General features: G+C 42.0%; 2 protein-coding genes across 8 annotated transcripts in view; one reads left to right on the forward strand and one right to left on the reverse strand.

Moving 5' to 3' along the window:
• Window positions 1-6,958, forward strand: part of Samd3 (sterile alpha motif domain containing 3) — a 52,604-nt gene extending 45,646 nt beyond the window's left edge. The window contains exons 8-11 of the mRNA XM_031380326.1: window positions 593-793; window positions 4,545-4,716; window positions 5,876-5,958; window positions 6,483-6,958. Coding sequence (XP_031236186.1) covers window positions 593-793; window positions 4,545-4,716; window positions 5,876-5,958; window positions 6,483-6,695 — 669 coding nt within the window. The 3' untranslated portion in view covers window positions 6,696-6,958. The remainder of the gene's footprint in view (window positions 1-592; window positions 794-4,544; window positions 4,717-5,875; window positions 5,959-6,482) is intronic.
• A 2,255-nt stretch (window positions 6,959-9,213) lies between these two features.
• Window positions 9,214-16,928, reverse strand: part of L3mbtl3 (L3MBTL histone methyl-lysine binding protein 3) — a 103,988-nt gene continuing 96,273 nt past the window's right edge. For 6 of the 7 annotated variants that reach the window (XM_031380652.1, XM_031380653.1, XM_031380649.1 and 3 more), the window contains 3 exons: window positions 14,648-15,069; window positions 14,353-14,415; window positions 9,216-11,023 (listed from right to left, as the gene is read on the reverse strand). In XM_031380652.1, coding sequence (XP_031236512.1) covers window positions 10,880-11,023; window positions 14,353-14,415; window positions 14,648-15,069 — 629 coding nt within the window. In that variant the 3' untranslated portion in view covers window positions 9,216-10,879. Of the gene's footprint in view, window positions 11,024-14,352; window positions 14,416-14,647; window positions 15,070-16,928 lie in introns of all 7 variants that reach the window. The other variant, XM_031380655.1, reaches the window with a different exon arrangement.

A 16,928-nucleotide genomic window follows, 5' to 3' on the forward strand; every position in this document is an offset into this window, starting at 1 on the left:
ATATATATATATATATATATATATATATAATAAACAAAGCCTTAATTGAAGGCTTTTCTTGCCATTTAAGAACTAAACACATAGAAATAACACTCTGATAAATTGCAAATTTTCAGGGTAATCTGACTCTATGAAACCAGGTAAATAGGAATTAATGTAAGTTCTTAAAATTGTTTAAGACCACAGATTAGGAGGCTGGAAAGAGGGCTAAGAAGCCAGCAGCACTTGCTGCTATTGCCAAGATCCTGGGTTCAGTTCCAGCATGCAAACTGAACAGCTTACAACTGCCTGGACTACATGGCAAATATACAGATGTATAGGCACACATCCCCACAAATAAAAATAAATACAATTTTAAAAAAAGAGTATAGATTAAAATTACATTGTAAGTAACTATCTAATTTGCCTTCATAAATGACTGCCCCTTGGTTAATCATGTTCAAGGCCAAGTGAAACTACATACGCATGGCAGCACACAATTATGTATACATCAAGAAGAGGGCTAGTCAAGCTCTCGGAAAGCCAGGTTTTCATGAAGTTTTCAACTGCCCTGAAATGTGCGAGTCACTGACCCTTTGAAAATCTTTGGCAGGGAGAATCTGTTCATCTAGACCCGGAGGTGGATGAGCATATTAACTGGTTCCAGCGAGAGTATATGAAAACAGACAGAGACTGGAGAGAAGTTGACAAGAGGGTGAGTCAGACTCTGGAAATAAGAAGAAAGATGATTGGCGGCCGAACACCTCTCAAGGACATTCTAAAGATGTTTCCTTTCTTGAAGTGCCCTTACCAGGTAAGCTACTCACCTAGAACACCGTCTGTTCGTGGTGATAAGTCATCCCCCTCCTGACCCTCTACCCCACCCCACTCCTCTGAAGTAGTGACCACGCAGCCCAGCAAGTCAGTGAGTGTGAGTCTCAGTAGGGTGTGAGCAGGACAGTTGGGTGAGAACTGAAGGAAGCCCCTTCAAGAGAGCCAGCACTGCTGTCTTGAAGATCAGAGTTCTCTGTAGAGCACTCTATGGGGGAAGGGCATGAGCTGTCTGTACTTTAGGTTTTTTCCTCTGAATAATTCCATTTTGCATTCATTTAGACAGTTCAGACAGGATGCTCAGAACTCTTCCCAAGTAATATTTTTCTATTTCTTTTGTAATATCAAATCATTTCTTAAAGTGTCTTGGTTAGGATTTCTATTTCTATGATAAAACACCATAGCCAAAAGCCACTTGGGGAAAAAGGATTTATTTGGCATACACTGTAATATCATAGTTCATCACCTGGAGTTTGGAACCTAGAGACGGGACCTGAAGCAAAAGCTATGGACTGGCTTGCTCAGTTTGCTTTCTTCTATAACACAGGACCACCTTCCCAAGGGGTGTCATTGCGCACAGTGAGCTGGGCCTTCCCACAAATATCATCAATCAAGAAGCTGCCCTCTGCAGGCTTGCCTTACAGGCCAATCTGAGAGAGGGATTTTCTCAATTGAGTCTCCCTCTTCTCAGATGAGCCCAGGTTTGGATCAAATTGAGAAAAATCAGCCAGGGCATAAAGTGATCTTACGGCTCTGCTGTTCTGTACCTTCTCAGAGTCGATGTGCCCCAGATACAGGTGCTGAGCAAGAAAACTGGCAGTCAGGGCCGGGAGGCAGCAGTTCACCCAAGCCCTTCACTACTACACAAACATTAGTATTATCTCCTTTAAAGTTCTTTTAACAGTTTAAAAAGTAAAAAAAATCACTTATTGACTGTCTAAAATTTCAACTAGGATTCTATCTCTAGGATTTATGGCTGTAACAAAAGACAAATGGGGCTGATAGTTAGGAGGGAGGAGAAAAAAATTAAACACTTCAAGTTTCTAGAGACCCTCTGAGGTGCTACAGTATTTTCCTTTCTGAGAAGCAGCTTTAACAATTATCACTCAGTTAAGTTAAAGTGGGTGCTGTGGTAGGGATCTGGTGTCCCAGCCCACTCAAAATTGAGGCAGGAGAAGCTCTGGATCCTAGGAGTTACGACTGATCAGCAGAAAATTTCTAATATGAGCAACAAAGGAAAATGTTTTAAGTTGTGGACAAAGGGCTCTTTCATCGCCGATGTCATTCACTGGGAGTTTGGTGTCCGTAAGTGTTGGTATTCTGTCTAAACCCCACCCCTACAGTTCCTGGCACATGGCATCCCTTCCTGTCAGGGACCAGACACACACCACACACACTGGTATAGTATAGAATAGAGCTTATTTAGGGCATGGGGAGAGGAGTTAAGAGAGTCGTAGAGGCAGAGAAAGGAAGAGAGAAGGAGAGAGTAGACATGGCCATGTGGAAAGAGGGGGGAAGGGAATGGGGAGCAAGGGGGCAAGAGGCAAGAGAGAGGCAAGAGTGTAAGAGGGTAAAAGGGACAGGAGGGCCAAGCAGCCTCTTTACAGGGCCAGGCCTACCTGTCTGTTGCCAGGTAACTGGGGAGGACCATACCTGGATGCTGCCAGGACCTGTGGGGGTGGAGCCCAGACAGAATGCCAACATTAAGTGTCTGCATTGAGGATAGTAGTGAACCTTACTACTGCAGAGTGAGAAGCACAAGAAGAGGGAGGTGAGAGAAAGCCCATGATCTAGGCTAAATCTCATCAGTATATTGGATTCTATTTATATAGAGTTACATAAGCAGGTATGGACTTTTCTGCTTTGCTGCTTTGTTAGTCACTTAAATGACAAATGGATTCAGTGGCTAAGAAAAACACACATTCACACACACACATACACTATATATACACATATATACATATATATATATATATATATATATATATATATATATATATATAATGCTTATTATAAGCCTGAAATATTGGGAAATACCATAATTAAGGAAATGTTCACCAACTAGTGAGCTATGTCAACAGGACGGTCCTCTACTGGCAAAATCTAGAAAACATAAAAACATAAAATGACATAAATATTTTTAAGAATCATATTTGTATCCTTTTGAGCAAAATAGGGATTTATTAGTATGCTGTGTCACAAATAAATAAATGTAGACCAAGAGTAGAGAAAAATAATACCTTGTGGTAAGTAGAGTGCCGGCTAATACACTTAGAAAAGACAGATAAGCCAAATGCCATTTGGCAGTGAAGACGGTGACATTTACATCAACAGGTATTCAATCTTGTTGATAAAGTTATGTGAGCTAGCCAGGTGTGCTGGCACTCCTCTGAAATCCCTACACTGACAGGAGGCAGGAGGCAGGAGGCAGGAGGCAGGAGGCAGGAGGCAGGAGGCAGGAGGCAGGAGGCAGGAGGCAGGAGGCAGGAGGAGGCAGGAGGAGGCAGGAGGAGGCAGGAGGAGGCAGGAGGAGGCAGGAGGCAGGTTGGGCTACAGAGTGAGTTCCAAATCATTCTGGGATGCATAGCCTCCCTAGCAAAACCCTCTGTCAAAAATCCATATAACAGATAGTTATTCTCAGTATATCTTCTCATCAAATACAATGTAGTTCAGACATGGAGAATGGAAAGCTGGTAGACTCCAGCTTAACCAAGTAAGAAAAGTTACTATCTTTGATGGAAGTGCTTGTCCACACCTTTAATCCCAGCACTCAGGAGGCAGAGGCAGGCGGATCTCTGTAAGTTCAAAGCCAGCCTGGTCTACAGACCTAGTTCTAGGACAGCCAGAGCAACACAAAGGAACAAAGAAAACTTGTATCAAAAAACACAAACAGAAAAGAAAGAAAGAGAGGGGGGAGAGAAAGAAAGAAAGAAAGAAAGAAAGGAAGGAAGGAAGGAAGGAAGGAAGAAAGAAAGGAAGGAAGGAAGAAAGAAAGGAAAAGGAAGAAAGAAAGGACCTTTAACATAGGGACAAATTCCTACTCAGTGTTCCTGATTCTGACCTCAAATGCAGAAGCTCTGGGGAAATACCACACAGACAGCAAGGGATACATACAGATGAACCACTTTTCAAAAATGCCAAAGAAACCTTGTTTCAGGCAAGAGACACAGTTTGAGACATGGTATTTGCATCTCTCTAGCAACCTTGGATCTAGAAAAAAATATGATCCTCAAATCTGACCAAGGCAGAAAGTTAGATTCTCCGATTTTTAAGTGTCTTTGTACCTAGGAAAATAGATAGAACAAATGTTTCCCTAAGTTTTTTTCTCCTCCTCCTCATTTTCCTCTTCCTCCTCTTTTCCTCTTTTTCTTCTGTTCTGAGACAGGGTTTTTCTGTATAGCCCTAGCTGTGCTTAAATTCACTCTATAAACCAGTCTGACCTCAAATTCAAGAGATTTACCTGCCTCTGCCTCCTGAGTGCTGGGATTAAAGACCTGTGCCACCACTGCTCAGCTCCAAAGTTTTAATTTTGTATCCATTATTTGTTTGGCTGTTCACTTCAGACTTTGCTCTTTTCCTCTCTTGACCTGCATCCACTACTAAGCTACTAAAACGCAGGGATGTATCAAGTCATTCATGGGAGCTTAGGGTGATGCTAATCAGCTATCTACTCCTTGACGTTGAAAAGATAATAGCCTTTTCCTGTGACCTGGAATATCTCTCTCTTCCATCAGATGTTCAGAGAAGTTCAAATTCTTACAAAAACAGATATTTATAAGAAAACAAGGCATATCCTGGAATCCTACTCGGAAAATATACTGACTGCCTTCTCAGTGCTGGACAATCCAATCAACACTGCTCTGCAAGAGAGGATGAGACACTACACGGACGAAGGGGTGCTGAAGGGTCAGGAAACCCCGGGGGTGGGCCGGGATTGGGGGCAGCCTTGCAGCCATTTCTGCAACTTCAGACAGAAGTGCTTCATTACACTAAGTCCAATTCAATGAGAGAGAAATTCAAATGAGGGAGAGAAAAAACCTAGGTTAAAAAAGTACACTCATTATTATAAAATTATTTTATGAGCGCTGGTACCTTTTACTTTTATAATGCACACCACAAGGCCAGACGCCATTAAGATCTGGCAGGTGGACACAGCACAACACTCTTGACTGTTCTGCTCACTGTCTAGCGGATAACCAGAAGTTTTGAAGGGTTCATTAGAAAATCTTGGTTAAAAATGGTTGTGTAGTAGGAAATGACCAGATTAAATATTTGCTGTACAAACATGAGGATTGGACTTCTGGATCCCAGAACCCATGTCAAAGCTGGGCAGGTAAGGTGGGCACCTGTAATCCCAGCACATGGGAGGCAGAGACAGGATCCTGAGGCAAGCTGGCTAACTGGACCAGCTGATATGCAAGCTCCAGATGTAGCAGGTGACCCCACCCCAGTAAATAAAACAGAGAGCAATGAGAAAGAAGCTTGATCTCACCACATACCCACATGCACACCCACACACATGTGCCCACACACTTTAACATGCATACACAATATGTACATGGGCCACACATATACATGCAAAAAAAATGATTGTAAAATACTGTGACAGTTTGTATATGCTCAGTCCATGGAGTGGCACTATTAGAAGGTGTGGCCCCTATTGGAGTAGGTGTGTCACTGTGGGATGGGCTATCAGACCCATTTCCTAGCTGCCTAGAAGTCAGTCTTTTCTTGGAGGCCAGCAGATGAAGATGTAGAATCTCAGCTCCACTTCCACCATGCCTACCTGGATGCTGCCATGCTCCTGCCTTGATGATACTGAACTGAACCTGTAAGCCAGCTGCAATTAAATGTTGTTCTTCTAAAAATTGCCTTGGTTATGGTGTCTGTTCACAGCAGTAAAACCCTGACTAAGACAAATATTCATCCAGGATTTGCTATTTACGGTGGAAAGTGATGATAATTTAATAGAAAGCAAATCCAACATTTTAAGAGTAGCTTTTTGTAGTTTTTAAAAGGCACCCACCCCACCATTTTTAAGTCTTGGACATGCTTGCTTTGACAGATATGAAGTTGACTGCCACCTGTTTACTCCTCCCACAAGTTTTTGGGGATGAACCCAGCCTCTTTGTCGTTGTGAATGGGAAGGTATGCAGTATGTTTATGGCCATTCATTGATATGAATTACTCATATCATAGGCATGGTGGAAGTGGAGCTGAGATTCTACATCTTCATCTGCTGGCCTCCAAGAAAAGACTGACTTCTAGGCAGCTAGGAAATGGGTCTGATAGCCCATTCCCACAGTGACACACCTACTCCAATAGGGGCCACACCTTCTAATAGTGCCACTCCATGGACTGAGCATATACAAACTGTCACAGTATTTTACAATCATTTTTTTATATGTGTGGCCCATGTACATATTGTGTATGCATGTTAAAGTGTGTGGGCACATGTGTGTGCGTGTACATGTGGGTATGTGGAGACATCAAGCTTCTTTCTTCATATGATCCACTTACAAGGTGAGTGGCCTATTTCAGTAGTTTTACTGTATGGTTAAGCTACACTGTAACTAGCTCACTTACTGGAATATTGTTCGACGGTCAGGCATGCTTTATCATATAGCTCTTTTTTACATATCAGTGGTAGTGCCGTCTTTCCTCTTTTTCAGGTGCACATGTCCACGCCTGTGTTGGAAGTTAAAAACCCTTTCCACATCAACGGCTGCGAGTTTTCTTTGTATCTGAACAAAGAGAAGCTCACGAAGGTAGATGACTGTGTCACAGCTCTGGCTGCTTCGGTGTCTTGCTTTCTGTGTATTTGGGATCGAGTGTCCAAGAAGACTGTCCCAAACCTTCAACTTCCTAGAGACGTTGATCTTTGACATGCAGAGTACCAAGTTTCCCTCTTTGAAAGAGAAAGCAATCAGGTGTCAACCTCTCATCACGTAAGAACATCTGAATGAACCCTCCAGGCTGGTGGAAGCTTCACAAACCGTTGCAGATTCATCTTAGAATATCTTTTGTCTTAGAGGCAGGGGTTAGAAAAATCATATTGTCTCCAGCATCAATGAATTTTTTGAAATCTCTCTTAACTTAGTTATTTAAGTTCTTTGTGAAGTTGGGTAATAAAATACTATGTTAAAGGCTCTGATATGATCTGAGTTCTGTAGTCAAGGTTTCATGTTCAACAATGTCAGTTTTACCTGCCAGATAAGACATTATGAGGTTAGGGTCTGACCCTGAGCTTAACTCAGCGTGACTGCTTGAAAGCCCATGAGGTGAACAGCTGCCTCTTTAGTTTCTTTGCTTAGAACATGGGCTGGAAACATCTTGAGCTTGAATGTTTCAAAGAGCTATATAGTCCTCAATTTCCTTATCCCAGACACACTGCTTGGTCTGATGTGTTTTGATTTTCTTAGATCAATCTTGAGTGAGAGAGCAGCTGTGATCTTGGGGTATCCTCCTTGGTAGGCCATCTTGTTAGCACAGGGTCTGCATGTATGTTTCTCTTTCAGGGTTCCTTCCACAGAGACTCAGCCCATGCTCAATGGTCGCATTGAAATTTGTTTGTTCATTCATGAAATAGTGAGACAGTACTTCTGGGGTAACAAGACCCAGGCACTATCTGTTTTCTGAGAACTTTCACAAGAAAAAAAACAAACCTGTAAAATAGTAGCTTAGGTGTGCCTTGAATATTATCATCAAAATATCATGTTATTTCCTAATTCTGAAGGGTGAGGGTGGACTTGAGGTATAGGGGGATCTTTCTGGATATTGTAGAGATTTTAATGTGTTAATACTTATGACACAATCAGATAAGCCTGGGTTATCATCAAATAGGCTTTTTAAAAATGCTTAAATTTTTTCTTCTTTTTACTAAAATAAAGTAACCCCTTACAAACTTTGTATTACTCAAATGACTCCCTGCAATCCCTTGTTTAAAAATTCTACAATCTGCCTTAAATTTGGATTTACTAGTTCCTGAAGTGCTTTCCTTATAGGATCTACAATCTCTTTGGGAAACTGAGTATCCCCATTGTCACTCAGGCTGTGCAGGGTGACAGGGTGGGGTTGTGGGCCATAAAGGAGAAGTGTCAACATGGTAGTGTCATGCCTACCTTGAGGTGCATCTCTCGGAGCCTGGTTTGGTACTACCACTTGGGAAACGCTCTGCTTTGCTTGATGTGCATAACTGTCATCTCTGGGATAAATCTGCTGAGTGTAGAAGATGATGCTGTCTACGGTAAACATGAGCCTGCAGACAGGTTTCCTTTGCCTTGCACGAAACAGCACAGCATCACTGGTCAGTCCCTGGGCATCCCATACACACATGCCTCTCTTTTGTCTTCTCCTACGCCTGCTCCAGGAATCCCTTACCATCAGCCCTCCCCGATTTTCTCCTTTAACACTGAGACCATGTCCCAGTGTTGGGCCTGCTTGAGGTACGTTGAGTCCCACGCCACCCCGAAGGGTTAGTGCTTCCCTTTCCTTCCAGAAGAGCTCACTGCTTAGGAGTGAAATCTTAGATTTAAAAATCCCCTTCATCACAGCATTCACTGTAAATTAGAAACGAAAGCATTCTCAATGCAGAAGAGAACTACAGGAGCTAAAGATGTGATTTTTGAGTGTTTTTAAAAAATGTTTATCGTACCAAGTACACTGACAAAAATGTTCAAATTTAGAGTCATTAGACTGCTATATTGTCCCCCTGACACACACACCATCTCTGTGGTTTGTGTACTTGTTCATGTGTATATATATATATGTGTACACCAGTGGTACATTTCCAGTATCACTGTGTCTTCTCTCTATGACTACTCTCTCCACCCAATTCCCTAAAAAAACAAAAAACAACCAAGTATGAGTGTTTGCCTGCACATATGCCTGTGCAGCATGCATGTGCCTAATGCATGTGGAGGCCAGAAGAGGGGAATGGATGTCCTTGAACTGGAGTCACTGACGGCTGTGAGCTGCCATGTAGGTGCTGAAAACTGAGCAAGTACTTTTAACGAGTGAGTTATTTTCTCTAGCCTCACTACCCTTATTTCTTTTAGGTATGGTTTCTCACTAAACTTGAAAACTCATGAATTGGGCAAGGATCCCTGGCCAATGAACCTCACTGGGGTAACAGGTACACTTGGTTCTTCCATGGGTGCTAGATACAAGCTCAGGGCCTCACACTATTGTGACAGGCACTTTAGCAACCACAGTATCTTTAATGTGTTATTTATTTGTTGTTACTTTGTAGTTAGCCAGATCAAACCCAGGGTCTTGCAAAGGCCAGGTACTAAAATACAACCAAACCTTACAAAACTTTTGTTAGATATGATATTGTTCCTGTTTTTTTTTAATATCTCCTATTTAATAACTTCCTTAAAAATCATACATATATAAAAAGAATCTGCAATTAAGATTTTATTTCATTCATATCACATGTAACAAGTGCAAGTTAATGTACAAATACTGACCACAACAAAGAAGGAAGGAGTAACAAAAAAAAAAAAAGCTTATTTAGCAGATTCATGCAGAGAAATGAAGAAATAGGACATTGCAAATGTCACGGACCCTGTTTACCTTGAATCATGACAAATGCAAAGGACTCCTACTATGGCACATCAAAGGAAGTCCTACATCAGAAAAACATTAAAGAGTTCATGGAAAGAGGTGGGACTTTCCCCAGAGTTCCCACAGCATGCTATACTAAGCTTTCTATTTTTAAATCAGTCCTTGAGTAAATGTCTAATTGTGGAATTAGAAAGTACATCCAAAGACTGACAAAATATTTTACCTTCTCCTCAGAAGTACACATTTACAAACGAAACACTGCCAGCTATGAGTTTATAAATAACCACGGGCTCTCATTTAAAGTGCATCCAGATGCTTAGAAATAAAGGCAAAACATTTTATAGGAAAAGGAATCTTTCATCCTTGGAGGTTCCCGAATACTGGCTTTGGGAACCATTTTCCCAGCCTGTGAGCGTGGAGAATGCTGCGTCTGCTGGCATGATGGTCACACCAGATCTGTGCAGTCGTTCGGATGCTCGGATCCTTGCTCCGTTTCTCCGCTCACTCTGAGGAAACCCTCTGGGTCTGGGCGGACCTGTGGGATGGATGGATGGGCGGGGTGCTCTTGAAAGGTTAGTGTTTCCAGCAACAAGTGAGTCCCCTTCCGCAAAGCACCAGCGACTTCCATGTCATTACAGAGATGCACCCGACAACTTCACAAATCAAATTCCTCAGCAACATCCCTCGGGATCCTCTGATGCCAACTGCTGGAAACACGTGGGCACCACGATGTACAAAATTGATTCTGTCCAGATACGCTACTTCCTTCAAATCTAAGTAGGTTTATATAGTTTATTCTTCAATTCCTTTCTTTTATATACATTTTTTTTTGGTAGTAATAACAGTAAAGATGCTGGTGAAAAGTACTTTAACAATTCATGATGCGTGCAAAAGTAAAAACATGGATTCAAAGAAAAGTCATATTTACAATTCTTCAGTCCCAACAGAGGATGACACACAGTTAGGCAATATTGTGACTCACAATGTTACACTTGGCTAATGCTGCAATTCCAAATATGGCACAGGGCGAACATGACTGACACCAGTCCGAGGCTAAACCCAGCCAGGTTCAAAGGATTTGGTTTAGGTTGAGATTCAGTTATATAAAAAGGTTTCTGTAAGTATTGAAAAAAAGAAGGTGTACATGAAAGAGACTCCGACAATGTTTACAAAATGCCAAAAGTTCTGATTTTGCCCCCATCCATAAATAATGAAGCCTCCCTTCTCCCACCCTCCTCCCACATCCAAAAAAGGTAAGTTTACAAAGGTAAGTTTAGCTCAGAGAGCGGAACCCAAAGGTGACTGTTGTTGGACAGTTGCTGGTAAGAAGCTCAGGCATTTCCTAAGAATGTGTATGCAGCTGGAGGGACAGATGGAGCCCCAGAGTGCTGCTCCTGTGAATTCTGAAGACTTCTCACTCGGGAGCCACTCCTGTCCTTGTGCTTTGAAGGAACATAATGAACTATAAAGCAGAAGCTGATAGTGCCAGAATTCACCATCTTCACAGTTCATTGTGGGAATTCTTCTCCGCAGCTTTGAACATCAGAATAGAATTGAAAATTTTGAGAGCTGGGCCCAGCTTAATGCTCATAATTTTAACAATGTCTGTTTGGGTCATGAGTAAAAATGCTTCTCCATCAATTTGCTGAAATAAAGGGAAAAAAAGAGGAACATGGATTAACCAGCAGGAGTATTGTGAGAATATTCAAAGCTGTATGCTGTATTATCAGCTGAATTCTATACCGCAATATTAACATAGCATACACAGGAGCTCATGAACACAACATTCCCAATCTATGGGTCGTTCTTATCTAAAACCACACAGCCAGCATAGTAAAACTCAGTTATCTGAAATTGCAGTCCACAGGGGAAGCGAAAGTGGCCGTTCTTTCTTATAACTTAAAATTGTGTGTGTGTGTGTGTGTGTGTGTGTGTGTGTGTGTGTGTAAGAGGCCAGAGTTCAATTATGCATGTCAGCCTCTATAGCCTTCCACCTTATTCTCTGAGACAATGTTTCTTATTGAACCTGGAACTTGCCATTCCAGCTCAAACCTCTAGCCAGAGAGTCCCAGGGATCCCCAGCCTGTTTCTCAGTGCTGGTTTTACAGTTGTGCACTGCCATGCCTGGTTTTCTATGGGAGTGGTGAGGATCCAAAGGTCATAATGTTTATGCTGCAAACACTTCATGCACCAAGCCATCTTCCCATTCCCAAACCCACAAGCCTTCTTGTGTTCTTCTCAATTAGGTACTGAGTCGTATATATAATTTGTTTTTCTGTTTGTTTGTTTGTTTGTTTTAAGTTACAGAAGATAACAATGTTTTCTACACAAAATAATTTGGGCAAAGAACCAGGTACACATAAACACCCAACAAATTTAGTCCTCCACCATGAAGGAAAACAATGAGAAAGACAGGCATGGTCATAATCAGAAGACAGACAGAAGAGAAAGAGCCCAGAGCGTGGCTGGAGGAATGAGACCAGTGTTAAACCACAGCGGTTAGCCCGCAAATGCTTTTCTTTCTGGGCCCTCCTCAGATGAAAAGTTTCATTACACAATAGGACACTTTGAAGCTCAAAGCCACAACTTGATGAAAATGAAATTTGGTTTAGTGAGGTGACAAACAAAACAGTTATTGTTTTTAAAATGACTTTCAGCCTTTAGGGAATTGCATGGCCTTCCAACACATTAATTAATTTCTCCTTTAATTTCCCTATTTTGAACTAAGAAATGGCACATGCTTTGCCTTCTGCCTCAGAGTAACCAGTTACACATGAACACCCAACAAATTTAGTCCTCCACCATGAAGGAAAACAATGAGAAACACAGGCATGGCCATAATAAGCTTTATGGCCATAAAGAAGCTTTAGCCATCATGAATGGTTAATGGCGGCTAACCTGTGTCTTCTTCAAATTCTTGTTGTTTTGGTCTTGTTTGTTTGTTTGTTTTTGAGACAGGGTTTCTCCACATAGTCCTGGCTATGCTGGGACTTGTTCTGTAGACTAGCTTGCTCTGGAACTCACAGAGATACACCTGCCTCTGCCTCTAAAGTGCTGGGATGAAAAGTGTGCACTACCATGCCAGGCTGAAAATTCTTACAAAATTTTTATTTTTATTTTATGTGTATTGGTGTTTTGCCTGATAATGTATGCCTGTGCACCACACATGTGCAGAGGCGGTAGAGGACAGCAGAGGGTGTCTGATCCCCTGCAACTGGCGTTACAGACAGCTGGGCACCTTCACGTGGGTGCTGGGAATCTGCCCTGGGTTCTCCAGAAAAGCAGTGCTGTTAACCACTGAGGCATCTTTCCAGCTCCTCTTTTGCAAATTCTTATCTTGAGTTACTCAGAATTGGAGCTTGCTTGGAAATAGTTCCATTGCAACTGTAAGTAGTAATTGGCTAAGTTAAGGTCATACAGATGAGCTGAGCTCTGGGTCCAGGAGGAAAATCTGGAAACAGAGACAGACCCAGAGGAAAACATAAAGAGAACTATCTATAAGCTATAGGAGAGGCTAGAACAGAACTTAGAGGCTGATTTCTAGTCTTGCTTTGAGAACTGTGAGACAATACATTTCTACTGTTTATGATACTGCGATATGCTTTGCCATGGTAGCCCCAGAACTAATTAACTAATTACAAGCTTATAAGTAAGTAGATTTTTTTTGTTTGTTTTTATTTTTTTCCTTATTCCACTAAATATAGAAGAAGAGGGGTTGTTGAAGTGGCTCACTGGAAAAACTTGACACCATGAGTTTTTTTTCAGGGTCCCACATGGAAAATAGAATGTATCCACATGGTCCTTTAATTCCACCTACATTCTTTTATTGTGAGAACAAATTACAAAAAATACGGAGATGATGTGGGGCAAGAGGAACCAGTACCCATGGCTGGCAACAGTTGAAGACTGGTGCTGCTATATTGAAAATCAGTGTGGAAGTTTCTCACAACAGACCTAAAAATATAATCACTATAAGACCCAGCTATAAGACTCCTGGGTACATAAAAGGACTCTATATCCTATCAGAGATACTTGCAAATCTATGTTTAGTGCTGCTAATATCTATATGTCCATTAACAATATAATGGGAAATTAAAATGTTGAACATGCATATAACGAACTCTTATTTGGCCACAGCAAAAGATAAAATTATAAAATTTTCAGGAAAACCCATTGGGTATGAAAGTCAAGTAACCTACATCAGAAAGCTGAATACTGCATGTTCTTGAATATACAATCCTAGCTTGTAATTTGGAAAAGTATCAAGAAAGCAAGCCAGGAAGGCTCACAGACTTCCTGTGACATGGAAGGCAAATGAGCAATACTGGGGGAAGAATGGGACGTTCAGGGTTGGGTGATGGGGGAACCCTGTGTGGAGAGGTATCAGTCAACAGTATGTATGAAAAGGCCATAAGGAAACCTTTTACTTTGTATACTAATTTGAAATAAATAGATACTTTTAAAAAAGATAGTCTCGGAGGTAGCCAGTGATAAATTCCTGCTCTTCCACATATTGCTGAGACAGACACAGGTGAGAGCTGAGACCGCTTCTGGCTTTAGCACTACTCTTTATTCTGGGCATTAGATGGAGTTCATGTTGATATTATTAAGATGATAGGTAATATATGAAACTAAAGTAATGAGAAAATTTTACCTTATCAAAACACTGCTAATGTCTTCTTTTGATTTGTTTCAGTGTTACAAACTATAAGAACATGCTATTAAGTTTTGTGGGGAGTTTTATAATGAGTCTAGCGTTACTGTGTGTGACTGTGAAATACTTCATACAAGCTTTCCTTTGGAGCTTCTGTAAGACATTTTAATTCAAGTGGTTAATGCTGCTTGTAATGCGACTACACACCAAATGTCTACTTTGATAGAACTCATCTCCTTCTGACCGTTCATTTAGCACATTTCCCCATTCCATGCTTTAGGCCCATTAAGAAACATATTGCAATATAGTAGGATACTTACTTCATCCTTAAATACCTTTCCATGTTCTTCACACCCAGGCAAGCTCTGAATGAATTCTGACACCTGTCAAAAATAATATCAAAATTCCAAGTTAAAAAAAAAAAGAAGTTGGGATCCAAATATTGCAGATTCAAAAATATTTGAACCATATACCTAATGCAATTCCCTTAAAATGAAATTTCTCTTATAGGGGAAACAAAACCCTGAAAGATTAAATACTACAATCAAAGCCTTTTTCACACTCATCTTTGCAGATGGTCCTGCAGACAAAATAGAGTAACAAAATCAAACATACCTCATCTGTGCTCCATTTGGAAACTCTACTAGCTGGGATTCCAGCGACAGTAGGGAGAAGCTTGCTCTGCTGCTCCCAGCGCAAGGGCAAACATGGAATTGGGGGCTTAAAGGAGAGAAATACAGCTGAGCGTCGCTGGGCTTGCTGCTGGGTTGGCTGAGCCTGTTGAACCTGCTGAGGCTGCTGGACCTGTGGGGCCTGTGGGGCCTGTGGGGCCTGCTGGGCCTGCTGGGCCTGTGGGGCCTGCTGTGGCTGCTGTAGCTGCTGGGCCTCCTGGGCCTGCGGAGCCTGCTGGGCCTGCTGAGCCAGTGGAGCCTGTGGAGCCTTCTGTGCCTGCTGAGGTGGTTGAGCATGCTGCACTTGCTGTACCTGCTGAGGTGGCTGAGTCTGCTGTACACTAGGGGTAGGCTCTTCTCGAACAACTGGTAAATGGAAAGAGAGAAAGAAGAAAATCTGTGTTTGAAAGGCAGTTGAACAGCCTCAAATGTCACACATCCCACTGAATAATGACACAGGGAGGTAGACAATGTTACAGTCACCGGGTAATGACAGTTTATTGATGTTTGTCATGATAAGTAAACAATATGTTCAATTTACACACTCTGTTGACAGCTATTATGTGTTGCCCAATGGTGCCTCTTTAGTGCTCAGTATAATTGTGCCTCAGAAGAGAAGTCCTCTCTTGAAAAATTCTGTTTTGTTCCCCGATACATTAGCTGATGGAATGGTGCCAATCTGCAGCTGCTGCACCTGTTTACAGGTAGGCGCTTGGTTTCATACAAGCTAATTATAATATTACTGCTATATAGTCATCAACTTCTTAGTTTTTTAACAGTTAACAGAGAAAATAGACAACCTACAAACTGATAGAAAATATCTACATTATACAAAGAACAACAACAACTAATAAAAACAGCAACTCCCCCAACCCCTCCCCCCCAAAAAATCCCAAAACCCAGGCAACAAGAAAACAAAAATCCAGCTAACAAATGTGGAAAGGAAATGAGCGGACAATTTACAAAGGAAGAAATAAAGTAGTAAACGAACACGGAAAATGCTCAACCTCGCAAGGCCCGAGAAAGATGCAAATGAACAATGCAGTGAGATTTCATCTCATGCAGAGTGCCAGTTATTAAGGATAAAACAAAACAAATAAAACAAAATCCAAGCACAGTGTGTACAAAAAGAAGCTTCTTAGACCCTGTGGTGAGAATCAGCCTAATCCTGTGGACTTAGTATGGAGCTTTCTTAAAGATGGCCCCACACCGGGTGCTACCCAGAGGACACCAGGGAGACACATTAGAGATACTTGCACACTGGTGTTTACTGAAGCACTATTCACCAAGTGTGGAACCAACCTAGGTGTCTGCAGAAAAGGAGGGGCTAAGGAAATGTGGTGTATGCATGATGGAAATTTAAAGAAAGACGACACCTGTCATTTACAAGAAGATGGATGCACCAAGCACAGCCAGGATAATTCTTTTTCCAGATTTCACTGAGTCACGATTTTGGGTTCTCTTACTTTTGCTGTATCTCTATTATAAATCAAACATAGGCCACCACATTTATTTTTCTTCTTTTTAAATTACTTAAGGGAAAAAACAAACATAAGACCCCACATTTTTTTTGATAGCACACAGCACAGATGTCCATCATTTAATGAGGCTCAGTAAAGAAGAGTCACATTCTCAGAGATCCCTTATAACACAAAGTATGTGTACCCAGAGGGACAGGACTCAGAACTATTATTAATCTGGTAAATCCCAATATGCTGCGTTTCATCATGGAAGAAACTGCACCTCAAAGAACAAAGAAGAACAGAGGAAGCAGCTCGTGCAAGGAGTCAGCACAGGCAGGCCTTCTCTACCACACGCACTGCATCACACTGAGTCAGCACAGGCAGGCCTTCTCCACCACACACTGCATCACACTGAGTCAGCACAGGCAGGCCTTCTCTACCACACGCACTGTATCACACTGAGTCAGCACAGGCAGGCCTTCTCCACACACACTGCATCACACTGTGTAAGCACAGGCAGGCCTCCTCCACACACACTGCATCACACTGTGTAGACAAGGAGTCAGCACAGGCAGGCCTTCTCTACCACACGCACTGCATCACACTGTGTAGACAAGGAGTCAGCACAGGCAGGCCTCCTCCACATGCACTGCATCACACTGTGTAGACAAGGAGTCAGCACAGGCAGGCCTTTTCCACACACACTGCATCACACTGTGCAGACAAGGAGTCAGCACAGGCAGGCCTTCTCCACACACACTG

This window comes from Mastomys coucha, unplaced genomic scaffold (assembly GCF_008632895.1).
Source record: "Mastomys coucha isolate ucsf_1 unplaced genomic scaffold, UCSF_Mcou_1 pScaffold2, whole genome shotgun sequence".
NCBI lineage: Eukaryota > Metazoa > Chordata > Mammalia > Rodentia > Muridae > Mastomys > Mastomys coucha.